At 43.3% G+C, this 19469-nt stretch overlaps 1 protein-coding gene across 3 annotated transcripts in view; it reads right to left on the bottom strand.

Moving 5' to 3' along the window:
• The window catches only part of atp2b3b (ATPase plasma membrane Ca2+ transporting 3b), a 50484-nt gene extending 32428 nt beyond the window's left edge, over window positions 1–18056 (bottom strand). The window contains exons 1-6 of one of the 3 annotated variants that reach the window (XM_074681223.1): window positions 17515–18056; window positions 12774–13579; window positions 4594–4791; window positions 2976–3233; window positions 2716–2841; window positions 2273–2398 (exon numbers count right to left, since the gene is read on the bottom strand). In XM_074681223.1, the coding sequence (XP_074537324.1) occupies window positions 2273–2398; window positions 2716–2841; window positions 2976–3233; window positions 4594–4791; window positions 12774–13023 (958 nt within the window). In that variant the 5' untranslated portion in view covers window positions 13024–13579; window positions 17515–18056. The remainder of the gene's footprint in view (window positions 1–2272; window positions 2399–2715; window positions 2842–2975; window positions 3234–4593; window positions 4792–12773; window positions 13580–17514) is intronic. The other 2 variants (XM_074681222.1, XM_074681224.1) reach the window with 2 other exon arrangements.
• Between the last annotated feature and the right edge of the window lie 1413 nt (window positions 18057–19469).

Here is a 19469-nt window from a genome sequence, read left to right as displayed (position 1 = left end):
GCTCTGAAACATTCCCGTGCAGAGCGAAGCTGCAGGAAGAAGAGAAGAAGCAGCACGGCTGGATGCTCGGGTAATGACATTAACCTTAAGTGCTTCTGAAAGTACGTGCAGCCTCTGTTGTTGTCTGCAGCTCGCTCTGACTGCAGGGAGGGTCCAAAACAAATTCAGCATCGACTAATGCTTCATGCTTGGACCGACCAACACTCTTCCCTGAATCTCCCCACTCTCCCGCGCTCACCCCCGCTCTCTCAATAATTGATTCAGTGTGATTCAGACTCTCTCGCTCAGATTAAGGGAGGGGAGGGGAAGGGAGGACAGGGGAAGACAGGAAAGTAAAAGAGGGCACAGGAGAGGGGTAAACACCCACAACACCCAGACCCAGAAAAAGAGAGAGAAAGAGAGATAAAGAGGTAGAAAAGAAAGGGGAAGAGTGGGTGGGTGAGAGGGAAAGTGGGGGAGAGTAGGAGGGTGAGAGAAGGTAAAAGAGGGACGGATGGAGAGGATGTGGGCTAAATTATCGATGAGGTTAAACTGGTGTGTTTCCTGTTGGAGCTCTTATCTCAAATCAGTTAGACACCCAACTAATTCTGTGCGCGCTCACACACACACACACACACACACACACACACACACACACACACACACACACAGGCTGTGATGTGTGCAGATTAGGAGGCACGAAACCCCAGGACTACAGAGACACAGAACAACAGTGACAGTGTTTTTCAGTGTTTTTCAGTTTTGTGTGTTGTTGTTATGAATCTCTTTAGGTCTGTTTCCATGTGGCTTTGTTGTTTCTGTGTCACTTTCACTCTGTTTAGCATCTCTTTGTGCTTTTTTTGCTCTTCTTTGAAGTCTTTCTGCACATCTTTGTGGTTGTTTTTCCTCTTGTAGACATTTAATGTCCTCTTGCATCTATATTTGGTGTTAAAATCTCCTTTGAGTTGGTTTCTTGCCTCTTTGAGCAGAACTGTTGCAGTATAGTGATGCATTAATGATAAACCTCATTTAGAAACACAAAATATTGATATTACACCAAAATCATGCATACAATACACTGTTACACCCACAATCTCAGTATGAGGCGGCTGTGGTTCTTTACACTGGCCATATTGAACAGGACATAGCTGCTGCTGTAGAAGAAGACTTATCAACCAGGTAGCTGGCCTTCCCTGCCGTGTACGGTTTTTATCATGTGGACAGAGAGGGAAAAAAAAGTAAGTAAGGGTAAAAGCAAAGTGCCCTACACGCACTCTTAAAAAAAGTTTAATGGGCATTTTTGGATTCTTTATGTATTCAGGGTCTTTGTGGACATGTGACACAGAATAGCACACAGTAGTTTGGTTTGATCATGGCTGGAGAGGTAAATAAAAGGTAACTCTTAATATCATAGAAATAGATAGTGGCAGATAAGTTAGGCAGTCTGTAAAGTTTGTAAAGTAAATTGTCTCTTCAATGACTCAACCTTCCTCTTTAAGTAAAAAGCATTTTATATATAATAATAATAATACCTTTGAGATGAAATCCGATAAGAGGACTAATCCATCTTTCTGGCTTTTGTGTCTTTGATGTTTTTCTGAGCATATTTCAATCTCTTGTAAAGAAAAAGAAAAGTTCTTTCCTCCTTTGATGTCTCTTTGTGGTTGTTTTGTGTGTCCTGGGTTGTTTTCGGTCCATTTTGTGCTTTTTTGGGGTCATTTTGTGCAGCTTGTTGTTGTTTTGTGTTTACTTGTTATTGTTCACTATCTGTCTGTGGTTGTTTGTCTTATGGCTTTTATCAGAATCAGAAATACTTTGGTAACCCCCAAGGGGATTTTTTTTTACATTTTTATGTGTCTCTTTATGTCTATTTTCTGTCTCTCTGTGGTTGTATCTCTGTCTCTCTGTGTTTATTTTATTGATTTTTCCAAAAACTTGCCTCCCACCCTCTGGCTGTCTGTGCCTAGTATGTCTGTACCAGTAATCACTAATCAATAAATGCTGGTTCATGTTCACTGACTAGAGGTCGGTTAAAATAATCATGTGTCATGGGAATAAAAGGAGAATGAAATCTCTTTTCCTTAACACTTAGTTAGCATGTGTGGTGCCTTCAGCTGGTTTGTTTGTCTCCATACCAGAACATTTTGTTCATCTTTGTTTCCATTAAATATTCAGTCTGAGCTCTTTCTTCTAACACCACCCCAAAGCTGCAGTAAACTCTTCATAAATCATCTGTGTTCCCCTTAGAGCACAGTAAAACATTGAGTAAAGTTAATGCCTCTCTTTTACTCACCTTTCTTCTCCTTCCCTTCCTCCTCCATCTCTCCAGCACCCAGCAGAGTAAAGATGATGCCCGTCTGAGAGTTCACACCCACAGCTGTCACCAGCATCCTGCCTGAGCCCTCCATCACATGGGTACCTAAAGACAGAGCGACAGAGGACTGCATCATGAGCTGCTGAGGAGAGGGAATGGCACAGTTCTTTGATGGTACTAAGGTAATAAAACTTGTTTTCAGGGTCATTCAGTTTCCAACCTTTAAAACAGATTGGCAAACTCAAACCAAAACAAATAAATAACATGTTAGCCTCACTGGAGTTTATTTCTTCTTTCTCAGTTTCAATCTGCTGGAACTTCAGGAGCTTCTCTGATTTATTCCACACGAAGACAGTTGTAAAATGATCATGTAAATACTAAACTCATGTCTGAGAAATAGAGCATAAGATATAAATCTGTACCTGAGAGCAGCATGGGGTCTTTATCCGCTGATTTGCGTACATGGTCGGACTCTCCTGTGAGTGAGCTCTCATCAATCTTCAAGTCGTTCCCTTGGATTAAGATCCCATCAGCAGGCAGCAGGTCACCTGAAAACACAACACACATTATTTATTTTTTAGACTTTGATCATCCTGTTTAATGAAACACATAAAACAGAGTACAGTGAAGCGCCTGAGGGTCTTTGTTACAAAATAAATCTGTGTGTGTGGAGTGTCCTCACCGTATTTGACCTGCGCTATGTCCCCCACCACCATGTCTGCCACAGGAATCTGGATGACATTTCCTTTCCGCACCACGGTGAACTTCTGCTCCTGCTCGATCCGACTCTGCAGACCCCGAAACTGCTTCTCTTTGGACCAGTCGTTAAACGCCGTCACCAGGACGACACACACGACCGACAGGAGGATGGCTGCACCCTCGATCCAGCCGGTGTCACCCTCACTTTCGTCCTCTACAGACCCCGCCGATTCCCCGCATGCTGCATGGGGGGAGGACAGAGGAAGGGTTACACAGGTGGTGGCATGAAGTCAACACTGAATCAGACGGTTAACCTGCTCTAAATATCAGATGGTTTTCTGTCTTTACAGGTTATCATACACATGATGGGCGGAGGTGAAGCCAGGTGTAGAAACACAGGTCATCCACCTACCATCATGACTCTATCTGATGAACAACACTGAGAGCTGTAGGTGTGGTTGAGCTGTTAATGTGTAGCAGCTCTGACAACAGTTTGTGTTTATATCATCAAGATCTCATATGAGGGTGATCCACATCCATCCATCCATCTTTTTCAGATATGTCTCTATAAGTTTAACTCTTGTAAGGCGTTAACACAAATATACAGGAGTAAAAGGGCAGTGGAGTCTTGAAATTCCCTCAAGATCAATAAAGTTTACATCTTCCTCACGATATGTCTGCGATGGATGCAGGGTTGTATCCAGTAAACTTCGAACACTAAGTCTATCATTTACCTGCTTTATATTTATGCCTCACGATGTGGTTATTTCTGAGTTTCGTGATTCAATAGCGGATTGTTCCACCCGTTTAAAATGAGTCACATTGTGTAGTTAGAGTATGCCACTACATAACTGCAGCATCATCGCTGTGCTGTGCTGAATTGTGGGTAATTGAATCATTTAAGTCCAGAGGGGTCTACGCTGTGAGTAGCTGGAAGTGTTTGTTAGTCTGGACAGGCTTCATGGCTCACACACTCCCTTTGAACAGAACAGTTAAGTCTGTGAGAGAGTGAGGTCCTCATCCAGCCTCTCTCTGTGTACCTGTTTTTATTAATTTTCATCCTGTTAATGCTCTTTCCTTCAGCCATGATGTCTGAGGTGAGAAAACACAGTCAAGAAAAGAGTTTTCCTTCAGAGTTTCAAGTCAGAAAGACATGCTGAGATCACAGGGTTCTGGGGAAAAGTCTGCTCATCATGAATCTGATCCTGAGTGGGCTTTTATATCAGACGAACAGATAGAGTACTCACATAACAATGCTTAAACTCAGGTTCATTTACTAACTTTTGTTAACATCATCTTAAGATCATTTAATGATGATGGATTTTTAATAGAATATGTAATTTTTTTAAAGGTAAAAAAATGTCCATGGCAGTTTTTCCAGATCTGAATGGGAGTGACAGACAGAGGGGGTCGTAAACCTTGAGTTAGGTCATGTGATGTAACTTGCGATTTGAGTTTTTGGGCTCTAAAAATAAATTCTGACTTGTTATTAACTTTAGGTGTCTCTCATAGCAAAACAAATTTAGCTCAGGCTAATTTTCAAACTAATTTTTTAAACGTCTTGTTCCCCCTGCCCATAGCCCCTCTGGACCCGCCCTTACATTCACTTTCCTTCCCAGGAGGCTGATAGAACGAGAGGCCGAGGGAGATGATGGCGGCGGCCTCCAGGATGATGAGCGTGACGTCCTGTAAGGCCTCCCATACCAGCTCCAGGAATGTCTTGGGCTTCTTTGGGGGGATGAAGTTCTGACCGTACGTTTGGCACCGACGCTCCAGATCTGCAGGGTCCCCGCTGAGACCTGAGAGGGTGAGGCAGAGGGACAGAAATAGATGGGGGGAGGAAAATCTTAGCCATGAGGAGCCAAAACGAAAACCACCAGTACTCACACACAATGCACGTGAGTGAAATCATTGGATCACATCGTAACTCAATTTTTAAGGAAGCAGAGATCGAGTTTCTTAACAGCACTTTCAAAGCAGGGAGGAGTTTTTCACATACACAGGTACACACGCACACACAAACAAATCGGTTCAAACTGCCCCTTCAACATTTTTAGTATTCAGTGAAATAGTTTCAAAGAAACAAAAACTTTGGAACTTCTGCTTACTCAAACTTTTCCTCCTACAAACTCGCTTCTCCATTATCCTCCTCCTCTCCCCTTCAGCTTCACCCCTAAGTGATGCAGTTTCCATGGTAACCAGGATATCAAGTCCAGGGCTTCCTGTCTGTAACAGGTTTCTGCCCAGCAACAGGTGATGTCAGCCCTCTAGTCTGCTGGGTTTGGAGCGCAGGTTTTTTTCTTTTTTTCTGTTTTTCTGATTGGCTGTCGGAGAGGGGGAACAGCTCATTATGGGTGAGCCGTGGTTGGCTGAGAGCAGTGACTGTCTTTTTGCATGTTTGTGTGTGTGTGTGTGTGTGTGTGTGTGTGTGTGTGTGCGCGCGCTGCAGGGACTCATATGAAGCTGCTGAAGAGTTGTGTAGCAAAAATGACGTTCAACAGGGTTCAGGCCGAGGCGAGGCGGAGAGAAACAGGTGACCTTATGCTGAGTAATCGTAGCAAGCTGCGTCCTCCTCCCATCCCTCCCTCCCTCTCTTCCACTCCCCCTCTTTCTCTCTCAACATCATCATCACTCCATCCTTCTCCTCCTCCTCTCTTTTCCTCCCTCTCTCAATCTCCCCTTGATGTGTCCTTGACAATGCGGCAAGCTGTTCTAGCTTTCCCTCCTCACCCCTTGCACCCTCCCTTCCTCCCTCCCTCCCCCATCAACACACACACTCTTTCTCACACTCCCTCTTTCTCATCGTTTCTCCTCCTCCTCCTATCTGTCTCTTCAGTGTGGACATAATGGTCTCATACTGCAGTGCTGGGCTTTCCATATCTGTGTGAGACTGTATTGGTTCAACACACACACACACACACTCACACACACACACACACACACACACACACACACACACACACACACACACACACACACACACACACACACACACACACACACAGTTTTGTGGATTGTATTACAGGCTGGCACCATAATGTAAATGTGTATGTGTGTGTGTGTTCAGTGTGTCTGTCATACACTGTGTGTCTGTCGAGCTCTGTTTCAGTGTGTGTTTCTGCTGCACACACACATATTCACACATATTCACACACACACTGTACTCTGTCTGATTCATGCATCCATCTCTGTGATTACTGAGCAGAGCAGCAGCTTTTGTTCGACTGTCAAACTGCTCAGATGTGCAGCAGAAAATATCTCCCAGTTTGTGATCATGCCTCTCTGAACCTAGTGCCTTTAGTCTGAAGATGATATATGGCTCTGGGTACGACAGGTGGAGCTGCTTGGAGATAATCGACTTCCAACCCAGAATCCCCCCTCCATACGTTACGTTTACAGTCCACTTATCAACCTCAAAATAAACCGTGAAATTCACTCCTGCAGATATGCCTGTAAAGTAAAATCCATCATCTCTCGGTTCATTACTCGGGATGTAACTGTATCGTCGATATCAAAGTATCTCAGTAATGCCATGGACTTGTGGTGGTATGGAACGATAAGCTTCAGGCTAAGAATGTAGTTTTGCTTCAGCTGCAGAGGGACGAGTGAGCAGAGACTTCTGCCCCATGCAGGCCCATCATCCTCTGCAATCTGCTCTGTAACAAAAACAGGAGAGCTCAACCTTTGAGTGCTTCAGTGGCTTTTATAACTGATGTATGGAATCACTTCAGTTCCCTGTGTCAAAAAATGAGGACAGAAAAAAGGTTAAAAAAAAAAAAAAAAAAAAAGGTTGACACGGACTGCAGTGACCTACATGACAAGGAATATGAGTCATGTGTGAAGCTGCTCAGTAAATCATCAACCCAACGAAGATTCAAGGAGATTTGAAACTTCCAGCCAGACTGAAAGACTCTAAAGGAAGAGTTGACAGCTTCATTTCATCAAAACAGAGCAAGAGCTCTGAAACCACAAGAACATATCTCTAATAGTATAGCCAGATACCACCAGACACTTACTGTCGGCGAAGGAGTTAGAATATTAGCCCAAATCAGCACCACAGCCGTACTTTCCTCAAACACAGTCTGTGGTGAGTTTGAGTCAGATACTAAACAGTAAGTCACACAGAGGCTTCACTCTGTCCTCCTTCAGGGGTATGAAGCTGAAACAAATGTGAAACTAGTTTTTTCAGGTCTGTCCTAAAAAAGTAGAGAATAACAACTTTAGATATGTTTGTTTGTTGAATAGAGGTGGATCTGCCATTTCTGATGCATTCAGGAAGTTAGATAATCTGAACGCTGATTGCCTTTGGTGATTCAACGTCAAGCAGATTAATGTCTCAGTGTGAATGTCTGATCCTGAACAATTTGCTTGCTGCTCTTAATGCAGATATCTGTTCAAAGAGAGAAATCCTCCTGATGTCTTTACACTGGATTGTGTTCCTCCTGCTGTTGCTCTCCATACAGACTGATATTGTAGCAGACACCTTATTAGTTGATCCTAAGACTACAGAAAGAAAACTGAACTCACTGTAAAAACAGATGAACTGTCTTAAAGAGTAAAGAGATCAGACTCATGTGAACATATCTGTGTGCCGTGTTTGGGTGCTCTGTCACACCAGATCACACCATATGTAATTTGTGAAAGTCAGCAGAGTGAGCAAGGAGCCCGTCCAAGTGTGTGTGTGTTAGTGTGTGCTGTTTGCCAACTATGCTTTGTAGAGACAACTCCAGAAACGTGTGTGTGTGTGTGTGTGTGTGTGTGTGTGTGTGTGTGTGTGTGTGTGTGTGTGTGTGTGTGTGTTGCACTGATTCCTGACCAGCTCACAGTATCAAATTAGCAACACTCAGCACAGACTTAACTGAAACTCAACACCCAACAACTCCCTCACTCTGCCTCTTTCTCACACACACAAACACACACTCTCTCTCCCTCTCTCTCATCCGCTTCCTCTTTTCACCTCTCAGATTCTTGATCTCACAGCTCTCCCTCATCTTCCTCCCCTGCTGACTTTCTCAGCCAACTTCTCTCTTCTGCTGTTGTGTTGCTAGGCTACAAACTAGTTGGAGGAGTGGGTGTAGCACGGTACCACACCCTGTGAGAACATACAAGAGCATGCGCACATGCTACAGAGACACGGACACACAACAAGTGTTTGGTACAAATCGTTAGTGTTGATTACAATGATTGTATGTGTGTCGGTATTAGTGTGGGTCATTTTTTTTATTTGAAGATAGCTAAGACTTAAACACTTTTTTGCAGCACAGATAACCATATTGGCTTTGAACGGTTGAACTTTAAACAGATACCAGAAAGTGCAGAAATCCTCCAAAACCAAAATGCAAGTTTACTCTAATACAGCTACAATCTCACTTAACCTCAGACAGGATGACAGCCTGTAAATATGACATTTCCTATAGTTTCTATAACTTTATTGTCCATACATTTTACACTCCCTGTGGCATTACATTTGTGTATTTAAAAGTATAACTGATTTCACTGAGCGGTGAGAGTGATGCCGCCGTTTGACAAACTACAGTCACAAACTATGGGCTTCACAATTCCTCTTCAGAGACTTAACCATTAAATATCTTCACCTTTGCTAGTCAACTCCAAAATTGCTTATCCATTAAATGAATTTGTGGCTTGTCTGTTTGACCAAAGCAAGCAACACAAACACAGGCAAGAGGACATTAACCTGCAGCGAGGACAGAAGACTGGTGCTGCTAGTTGTCCTCATATCAGCCATATCCAGCAAACTTGTTGACGTCTTTTTTGCTCTCAAACTAGTCAGATAGGTAGAGTTTAGTTTCTGATTAAAGGACAAGAAAATTGTCCACTTTGAAACAATCTCTACTTCATGACTCAACAGAGCGGTCTGTCTTTGTAAACAACAAGAAAACTACACATCATCTGTGTGCTAACAGATTTTAAAGGTTAAAAAAGTCATGTCTGTAGAGTTCCTATAAGGAAAACTGAATACATCAGAGGACATGGTGAAGACCTGTCAGTCCCAGGTGTCTCCTCTCCAACTCCTCTCTCTCATCCTGATCTATGTGACTCTAAATAAGACCTGGAACAGTTCACTGCACTCTGCACAGCTTCACTCTAGACCTAATTCTGAAAAAGGTTGATATGGCAAAGACTAATGTGTTTTGGTTTGAAACAGGTGTGGATGCAATGTTTTTTTTGTTTTGTTTTGTTTTGTTTTTTACTGTGCTCCATCCTTTAATATTTAAAATAGAGTCTGCAGTTTTTTCAAAACCCTGCAAACAGTTAAGACTAAAACAGTCAACACTTGTCAAAATTGTTGGCCATCAATTTTAGCTATTAAAATCAGAGACAGTGAAGAATAAATCCATATGTCCTGTTACAGCAAAATGCTAATGCTGTTGACCCTGGGCGTGAGCATCCATCCATTATCTACACCGCTTATCCCTCTCAGGCCTGTGGGGGGCTGGATCCCATTCCAGCTGTCATTGGCTGAAGTGCTGGGTCCAACCTGGACAGGTTGCCAGCTGCATCACAGGGCTAACACACACACACACAACCTGCCGAACTCTGACAAACACCATTTAACCCAGAGTCCTCGCAGGGACCTCACACATGCTCAGGGTGAACACAAACTTCTCATTGAGAAGCCCCAGCAGGGATTCAAACCAGGAACCCTACAGCTGTGAAGCAACAGTGTTAACATTATAATAGAATAATAATACAGGTAAACACACATGAAGGCAGGTCAGCATGTTCCCAAAAATATCACTGTCACACACTTTCCTCCACATGTTTACAATGATTAAAACTTACACACTTGCTGTGACCTTTATTGTGATAAACTCTCTGTTTAGTTTTATAAAAACAGTGAGTGTGTATTTGTGAGAGCAGCTCTGTCATGATTCACTAAAACACTGATAAAGTACCTGCAGGTATGTGTACATGTTACAAACACTGCAATGATTCCTGTTCTAAGAGATGCTGGTCGATCTGTGCACACTTTTACTCCATCCATCTGTTTATTGATTCTCTCTATCCTCTTTTCCACCCATTCATCCACCGTAATCCCTTCATCCATTCATCAATCAATTCATCCATCCATGTTTCCTGAGCATCAGACTCCAGCAGGATTACACCCTGAGCTTTCCTCACAGCCTCCTCTCTGTTTCACTGCAGATACAGGTTTTTAAATTCAGTCCACCTGTGGTGATGATGTTAAAAAGTGAAATAAAATCAGTTTCTGAGCTAAAGGTGTCCACAGAGTGATTAGAGATCAAATGAGATATTTTTGAATTTTGGATGATGATGATGATGATGATGATGATGATGATGACCTGGTTTGACAGATCCAAAGATTTTCGCCCTGAAGAATTAGACACCTGACCTATGATCTGCGCTCTCTGCAGCGTTTAAGTTTTTGTAGGATCATTACTGATGGACTTACTTTATGACTGCATATTAAAAATAACTCACATTTTCTCATACATCTATGTCCCTTTGTTTTATAAAGGGCCTGCATTTGCAGAATAGACACCCTGAATCCAAAATAAACACAGGAGGTTGTTGTAAAAAGCTGTACTCACACCTTAATCTAACAGGTTAATGTTTACATGCCGAATGAGAAAATATTTATTTCTTAATCAAAATATCCATTTTGATTAACAGCTGTAAATCCAAAGTTTTGTGTTGTTGGTGCAGATACTATAATAAAAATAAAAGTGCACTTCATTCTTCTGCAATTAACTGTAATGGATGCATTCAGCAGTAACCATTAGTTATTTAAACTTTCAATGAAATGAAGATCTAAGATTGGGATTGGGATGATGATTGCATCACTGTAATCATCACACAGACACTAGCATCTGACTCAGTAAAGGAGGAAACATGATTCTTCAAGATAAAGAGTTTGACTTAGGATCAAAAAACATTAAAACTTTTGATGACTCATCCTTCACTCAGTGGTTTTTCTTATTGATCAAACCATGAAACCCACGCTCAGCTGTGAGGTCCGGTCTGAAGCCTGGGCCTTACAGCTAGCTGTTAGCATCCCATGCTTAATAACCCTCTCCTCCTCCTCCTGCTACTTTATTCCTCTGAGAGTTTCCCACTAGGAGAGCCAGTTTCAACTTGGAAGTGGTTCTAATTTCTCAAATTTTCAAATTCAACAAGGCAAAACTTTTCTGCTTTGCTTTTAAGTTTCTGAAAGCAACATAAATCTTTTAGGATCAAACCTTAGTTCGATTTTTTCCATAGAAGTCAAACTAAGGGTGCATTCTATTTGTACTCGGAAATCGGAATTTACAAGTTTGGAGTGGGAAATTTCAACTGGAATGCCCCCTGAGGTTGGAATTGTCTTCTTGGCAGTCGGTGGATCCACACCACCCCCAAGTTTACAATCAAAGATATAAACTCCAGTTGTAAATTTTGGGTGTTAAGTAATTAAGCTTCTGTTATATTCAGTTGATTTTGGCATTTCTTAATAGTGTTTGTTACAATAAATCAGTCGTCTACATAGCATTATTTGATGTTTATATATACAAATGCTGTTGTTATGGCAAGTTTTCCCAACTTGGCAACTAGAACACTTTTAATTCAGAGGTGATGTCATTCCCACTCCTCACTCCCAGTCCAGATGGAAATGGAAATGGACTGCACCATAATCTCCAGGACCTGCTGTACTGATGCAACATTATTCATTTGTGACATCAACAAAGATGTGGTGAACTGTCCAAAGTGGAAAGGTTGGCTAAAGAAGGGAGATTCACACAAGAGAGGAAGCACATTCAGTGAGGAGAAGCTTTTACTTTACTTTTACTTGGTATGTATGAGCTGCAGCTTCATGTTCACAAAAACGCCCCCTAGAGGTAGCAGCTTTATGAACATCTCACCACACTCAGGTATAAACTAAGCTGAACACACATTGACATTTTTATAGAGGCAAACCAATCATGTCTACAAATATTTTAATTATAATTTGTTAGATACAAGCCCAGAAAGCTCCCTTCCACATAAGCTTCCTATGGAGAGTCTCTGTGATATATATTTTTTTAATTTACTTGTCGAACCACTAGCAATGGTTCACTTCTGAGAGCTTGAGTCTGCTAATAAGACAGGCAAGCTGATTTTATTCTTGAGTATTTTTTTTTCATCAGAATCAATAACTGATCAGAACTAGAATCAATAACTAAAGTGGCATCAAACTCTGTGTTCCACTGTATGATGACATTCTAACATTCTCAGCTCATCCCTTATTTCAATGTTTCTCCCACTGTTGGATGCTTTCTGTATTTCATCATCTGTCTTTCATCTCCTATTTTAGTTTAACACCTTCTTTTAATGCCTTTCATTATATTTTTATTATCACTATGATGGTTGACTTTTGAGTCTGTAAACTTCTTTGAAAGTTCTGAAATCTCCCAGAAACCAACACTTTGTGTAGGTTCAACCAGAGCTGACCAGATCAATGTTGATTATTAGCATACTTTTAACTTAAAACATACTCATAATTGACACAGAGACCTTCATGTCTGAGCTTAAGTCCGCGTCAACATCATTCCTTGTCTGCTGTTTTCCAGTCATCCGAACCTCAAAGGACAACATCATCCATCCATCTGACCCATCATCCACCCAAACAATTCTACATCATCTATTTATACATCTACGTTCTCCTCCATTCATCCCTTTATGGTCATCCACTCCTCCATTATTAATCCCTCCACCCCTCCAAACTCATCCCTCCATCCATCCACCCCTCCCTCCCTCTATTCTAGTCGACCTTTTCCTCACATACCGTCTGTGATGTTGGACTGTAGTCTCTGGCAGAGCCCCTCCGTGTCTCCGTAGCTGTCCTGGATCTTTTGCAGGGCGTCTGTCCCTCGGAGCTCCATCAGCTCCCTGAGCTCCTCCACTGTCGCCCCAAAGTCTCCCCCTGCATGGCTGCCATCCGGCCTTCCTCCTCCTCCACCCCGGCCCCTAGACCCTTTGGGATAAAACTCCACTGCGCTGTTTGCCATTTCACCCATGGTGGCTGTTGTTGACATGTCAAAAAGGCGTTAGTCTGTTTTGGTCCTCCGTTCTCCCCGTAGTCTGTCCTGATCTCAATTCCCCCTGTGATTGGTTGGTGGCAGGCAGATCATGTGCTCAACACTCAGAAACTCTCTGTGGTGATTTTAATAGTACACCTGAACCCCTGTTTAATCTACCTAAGGGGATGAGGGGGTGTTTATTTATCTCCTCCTCTTGATCTGGGCCTGGCCTCCCTCTACTCCTTCAATTCTCCATCACAGAAGGAGGAGGAGGAGGGTGAGGGGGGTGAAGGACAGCAAGCTCCTCAGAAGCTAGATGTCTGAATGAATCCAGCTTTCTTTTCCTTTGTCTCCTCTGCGACACCGGTCTTTCCTCGTTTCTGTCCCCCTCCCTCCAGGATCACGGCCAGTCCATGGACAGGCTGATGGACGGGCTGATGGACTCACAAACTGAGAGATGGACGGACAGATGGACAGGTGGAGAGAGGGGTGAGCGGGGTGAAGGCAACTGATAAACCAAAGACAGGAAGTGGATCCAGCTCAGAGGCAGCTACTGCTGCAGCACCAGGACCTGAGAAGAGGAGAGAAAGAGATAAAACATCATTAGTGTGTTGTATTGATCTCAAACACTATCACCACATTAAACTAGCCCTGAGCCAGAGACCAAGTCTGCTGTCAGACCTAAACAACTGATGCAGAAGCTGAAAATCTACTATGACACCATCAATCTTTATCCAAATAAACACACAGGTGTTTGTGTGTGTAATGTATTCACATTTATTAAACAATTCCCATCTATAAAAGTAAGAACCAGGGGTGAGACAAGTCACACCAAAGTGGGCTGAAACCTGTCTGACTGCAGAACTACAGAGCCAAAATGAGTAGATGTGACTGCGATTCACTGACAGTAAACAAACTGACAGGAAGCTGAAATAACTACTTCAGGAAGCCGTCGTGTAAAAAGTATAAATTTAAGTTGTTTTTTTTTTTTTTTTTCGTGTTGACTGCTCTATCACAAATCCACAAAAACACATAACGCAACCTGACTTAATGAATTTGTTTTCAACTCAGTTTGTACTAAAATCATAGTGATGGAGCTGCACAAGCTGAAAATAACTCTGAGGGTCAGTATGAGATGACCTCTGCGAAAAATCAGTCTTTTTCTCCCTATTTGACACAGATTCAAATCATTATATGAAATGTAGCAGATGAGAACTTTATCCTACAACACAAAGAGTCCACCAAGGTTTTCTCTTTACACATAACCATTTGTAATTTGATTCTGCCTCTCCTGAATCAAACCACAAATCTCAATGGGTAAACCGTCACATGACATATTTTCTGATGTTTCGTTCTTGTTACCCAGAAACTCAAATGAAAACTCAAACATGAGTTGAAAGTTAAAAAGAAAACAGCTCATAATTTTACAGCTTGGTCCTCAAAAACACCCAGAGGTTATTACAACTACAACTGGATGCTGTTAACAGAAGTAAACTTTGCATTCTTTGAAACTATTTTCAGGGGTGGATGAGTCAAAGTTAGTACTCTTAAGAGTTTGTACAGTGTGTTGGGCATGGGTAACATAAATACAATTATTAAAATTAAAAGTTTTAATCAATAAAAACACATAACGTGATAATGCAGCTCGAGTCTCATTTCATGGACTTTTTTCGGACTTGGTCTCTTTTACACTGTAGCTATAACAGGACACTTCATTTAAAGATTGAGATTTCTTTGATTAGTAAAACTCAGTCCACAGGTCTCCTCCTCTCCAAATCCATCAGAGCACTATATTTGTTATTAATTCATGTTTGATTTGTTCAGTTTAATAAAAAGCTTGTGAAATTTCCTGAAGTGAGCCGCTTTGTTGAATCCACTGAAGAATAATTTCCTAATCACTGAATTAACATTTTATCCATCTCTGGAACTGATTAAATTAAAATAAATCATCCAGAGTGACAGAGACGCAGCTTTGCCCCACATGAGCAGCTCGCTGCGCCGTTAACCAAACACTCTCACACATGACACGACCGATTCAGCTTCTCTATCGTGCCCTTTCACATCAGTGCAGCATGAAGAAGGCAAAGTAAAGCTTATTATTAATTCCTTTTCTCCTCGTTACTCTCCACTCTTCAGCCTCCCTCAGCTGCCTCCCCCTCCTCCCCCTCTCTGTCCTGCCATGCCTCCATCCTGACTGAGAGTGTTAGTTTATGACTGAGTCACCCTGCTCTGCCTTTGAAGCCTCCTCCCGCTCTCCATCTTTCCTTGTTTGCCTGCTCTCTCATCTCTCTCCCTGTCTGCTCCATCTACACGCTCTATCCTCTCCTCTTGGTCTCTTCTCCTTGTCTTCTGGCGTCTCATTGCTTGTTATTATTTTACCTTCCTCCTTCCTCCCTCTCCTGACTCCCTCATTTTGTCGCTCCCTCTGTCTATCTGCTTCCTGCTACTGCAATCATTTATTTACTCAGCCAGTCGCACGTTTTCTTCCCAGCTCGGCCTCTTACTCACTGATTCTGTCTGATTTTATAACAATCATGCAAGAAAAAACTCCTCTGTTCAGCTTCCCAACTACTGCAACCAACTCTACAGAGTGTGTGTGAGTGTGTGTGTTTCTCTCTCTCTAGGCACTGATGTTACACTGCACATGTAAAAGTGTGTGCACACGTGAGTCTGCATTACATAAAATGCAAAAATCTCCTAATTATTTTCCATTTAGTTATGCCTTTGTAATCACACACACACACACACACACACTTTCGCACACAAAGGTAGAGTCCACTTTCTCAACAGCATGAAGGAGCCATGGTGCCTTGGTACACACACGATACTGATGCCAAGAGCCATTACTCCCATGATCTTTGTTGTGACACACTAATGTGTCATACACCACAGCACACGCTAAATGACGTGTTTGCGTGTGTGTGTGTGTGTGTGTGTGTGTGTAGGGGGGGTGAAACCTGTTTGTGAACTTGAAGATAATCAGACAAAAGGTCCCCACAATCCTTTGTGGCCAGCCCATTCATCCTGCACACCTCCCTCCATCACTCAGAGGAACACAGAACCAGAACATTTCTTTACAGAGAGTGTCAGCATCTCTTCATCATAGAAGCCGGATGAAGAGGAGAGAAGAGTGAGGAAGACTCAGGAGAAGAGAGGTCCTGACTGACCAGGACAGAAGAATGCATCCCAGAATAAACACACAGTCTCACATAAGTGATCAAGCATGTGTGCGTTCATGTCTCAGCTGTACTCTGCCTGTCAGTGTTTCATCTACCTGCCACCTGTGCACCTGCAGTCCCACTTCCTGTCAGGTACTGAGGGGTCACCTCTGGCGGGGGAAAGGAGGGGAGGGAATTTGGACTGCTACCTGCTGGTGCTGGCTCGGTGCCACTCACACACTCATGTAAAACCCAGCGGGATAACACACTTAGAAATCAACATAGTCAGAGAATGGAGCCATTAAAGGTGGGCAGCAGGACCACACATACATGCACACACACCCCTCTGCATCACTGTAAGGGATGATGATGATGATGAATGCATCACCAAGGGGGTGGGGTGGGGGGCTTGGAGAGAGCAAAAAAAAGTCCACACTGATGTAAACACACACACACACACACACACACACACACACACACACACACACACACACACACACACACACACACACACACACACACCATGAGCCCCTGTCCCCCTCCATCCAAGGCTTGACACTGACACTCACTCTCCTGCATGCACGTGTGTACAAGAATGGCCTCGTGCAACAGTGTGTTTCCCACAAAACGACCTTTCCTGGTCACCTTCAGACGTGCCTGCGCTTCATGATCCTCTGCCTCCTCTCCCTCACATGAAGGAGGAGTAGGTCCTGTTCGTGCGGAGGACCGTCCCTGTAGGCCTGCTGTTAATCTGAGGGCACACTCACAGCTGCAGCCCGGTGTCCCTCCGCAAGGTGACCGGCCCGGGCCGCTCCGCCCGGCTCTATGCCAGCAACAGCAGCAGCAGCGGCGGCAGCAGCAGCAGCACCAGGCGGCTCATGAAGGTCCCCCGGCCACAGATCATACCCAGATCAAACACATCCCCCGCAGCTCCGCGCTGCAGGTGCGACGCGCCGTTACGGACACAAACAACTCAAGTGATACCAGCGAGCAAACAGGGAGACCGGGAGGCAGGACCGCCCTCCGTCACAAACCGGACACGGAGGATGGAGGAATGGATATCATTAGCTCCTCACACGCGCTGGCTCACTCACGCGCGCACACACAGACATACACACACAGTGCGTGATAATGTGTCGGGGTATTATGGTCTGTCCTACTGTATGAGCGGTTATCAGCTGCTGGGCCTGTGAGCGGAGCCGCACCGGGCCTCTCATATCTGAACTCCGTTGGAGCCCCGGCACGCTGCTCACCGACCGCAGCGCGAGCTTTACATCCTCTCGGACAAAAACGGCGCTCGGCCGCCCGGGGTAAAAACAGTCACGCACGCGGGCACGCACGGACTCACCGACTCACCGTGCAGGCCGAGCTCAAGGACATCAGCATCAGCGCGCAGGCGGGGAGGCAGAATCCCCGTTAATCTGCGTGGAGCGGAGCGGAGAATGTCCCAGACCGGATGAGAGGACACAGGAGGGCAGGCAACACAGGCTCCGGTCTCCTGGAGTCCGAAGGAGCGGAGGGATGAAAGACGACGACAGTGCTGATGAATATTCCGCTCCGCGCGGTCACCTGACGGTCGGTCGGCGGAGTTCTGCGGCGGTGGAGGAGAGAGAGAGACAGAGAGAGAGAGCGAGAGAGAGAGAGAGAGAGAGGATGCGCCGGGGTGAGGGTTTAAACACCTCCGCTGTGGGGAGGGGGGAGGACCAGGACCGGCTGCTCCTGGCTATGAATGTGACCGAATCCGGTTAAGTCCTGCGGACTGCGGGGAGCAAATAAAAGAAACCAGAACAGAAAGAGCGCGGCGAAAGGAGAAGCTCATGCGACATCTTTGGAGGAGGAGGAGGAGGAGAGGAGGAGGAGGGGTTGAGCCGCTGCGAGAGCGCAGGAGCTCGGTCGCAGCATCCGCGAGAAGAACCAAGCGGGGAGAGGGGCTCTATACGTCACCCCCACCTACTCAACGGCGTAATGACGTCACCAGACACACCGCAGTGTACGCTGATCTCTGTATTTAAGAGCCATTTTTTAATGGATACACATAAAATAATCAATATATATATATATATATATATATATATATATTGGTTAAATTATGGTTATGTAACTGCGGTTACACCCATTAGTATTAAATAGCCTAGGCCTATATCGTAATGACTCCTCTACATCAGAGAATGATGATGGTCAGACCTTCCTTTGGGTCAGGGTCTGCAACCTGCGGCTCTTTGATTTCCCTGCAGTGGCTCCCTATAGCTTTAAAAAAAATTATATATATATATATATATATATATATATATATATATATATATATATATATATATATATATATATATATATAATGAAAATCAAGAATTTTCTGAAAGAAGGTATCAATGATTAACAAAATTGACACAAAAAAAAAATAAACAACCAACATTTAACATTTTTTGTAACTAAATATACATCACATCTTTCTATAAAGCTTTCCACCTCTGTACTTCACCTCCTACAACATCAACAGCTTTCCTTGCACCTGTGGCTAACCTCATGTTTAATATAACTAAATAACAAAAAAGACAAATCTGGATAAAAAAAAATAGAGATTGTAGTTCTTTGTGGATGGATTCATTTAACTGTTAACCTTACAGCTTAATACAAATGCCTGATATGGGGCTAGAAATTAGCAAAGTACAAAAAATGATGAGTTGAACAACATCATTGATACACGTTATCAAATTCAAGTATTCTTTTTGTAGTTCTACAGTTTCATAAATTAAAAAAAAAACTTCTTGTTTATATAATTATTCAATATAGTTTAACCATGTGTTGGCAAGGTTAAGTAGATTTCGTGGCTTTTGTGACTTTAATCTAGGTGAGATGAGTTAAAGTGGCTGCTTTGACAGTAAAGGTTGCAGCAGACCCCTGCTTTAGGTCAAAAGTCACAGTATCAAACTTCTAAAACACCTGAGCCCAAAATATGTTTCTAAAACTGCAAAGTTTCTCTGAAAAACCTGCTGTATCTGGATGGGCTGAGAAAAGCAAGAAAGAGAGACAAAAAAATAATGGGGTTATTTAAGAGGACAAGGTCAACATTTAACTCTACCCAACTGTTCTTCACAATCAGTTACCTTAGACGTCAATAATGGTTAACATCTGTAGTAGATACTGACCCCTGCAGACTGATCCAGTTGTGTGTCCACCACTTTTTTGCTCATATCCTTCATGACTCCAACACCTAAAATTCAATAATAAAATGTTCACCTGCTGCCTAACATATCCAACTCACTGACAGGTGTCACTGTGAAGACATTATTCACTAAATCTGTTATG

Source organism: Halichoeres trimaculatus, unplaced genomic scaffold (assembly GCF_033239565.1).
Source record: "Halichoeres trimaculatus isolate MK-OKI-2021-1 unplaced genomic scaffold, fHalTri1.1 fHalTri1_scaffold_11, whole genome shotgun sequence".
Taxonomy (NCBI): Eukaryota; Metazoa; Chordata; class Actinopteri; order Labriformes; family Labridae; genus Halichoeres; species Halichoeres trimaculatus.
The sequence above is the reverse complement of the archived record's forward strand: the minus strand, read 5'-3'. Positions and strand labels throughout refer to the sequence as shown.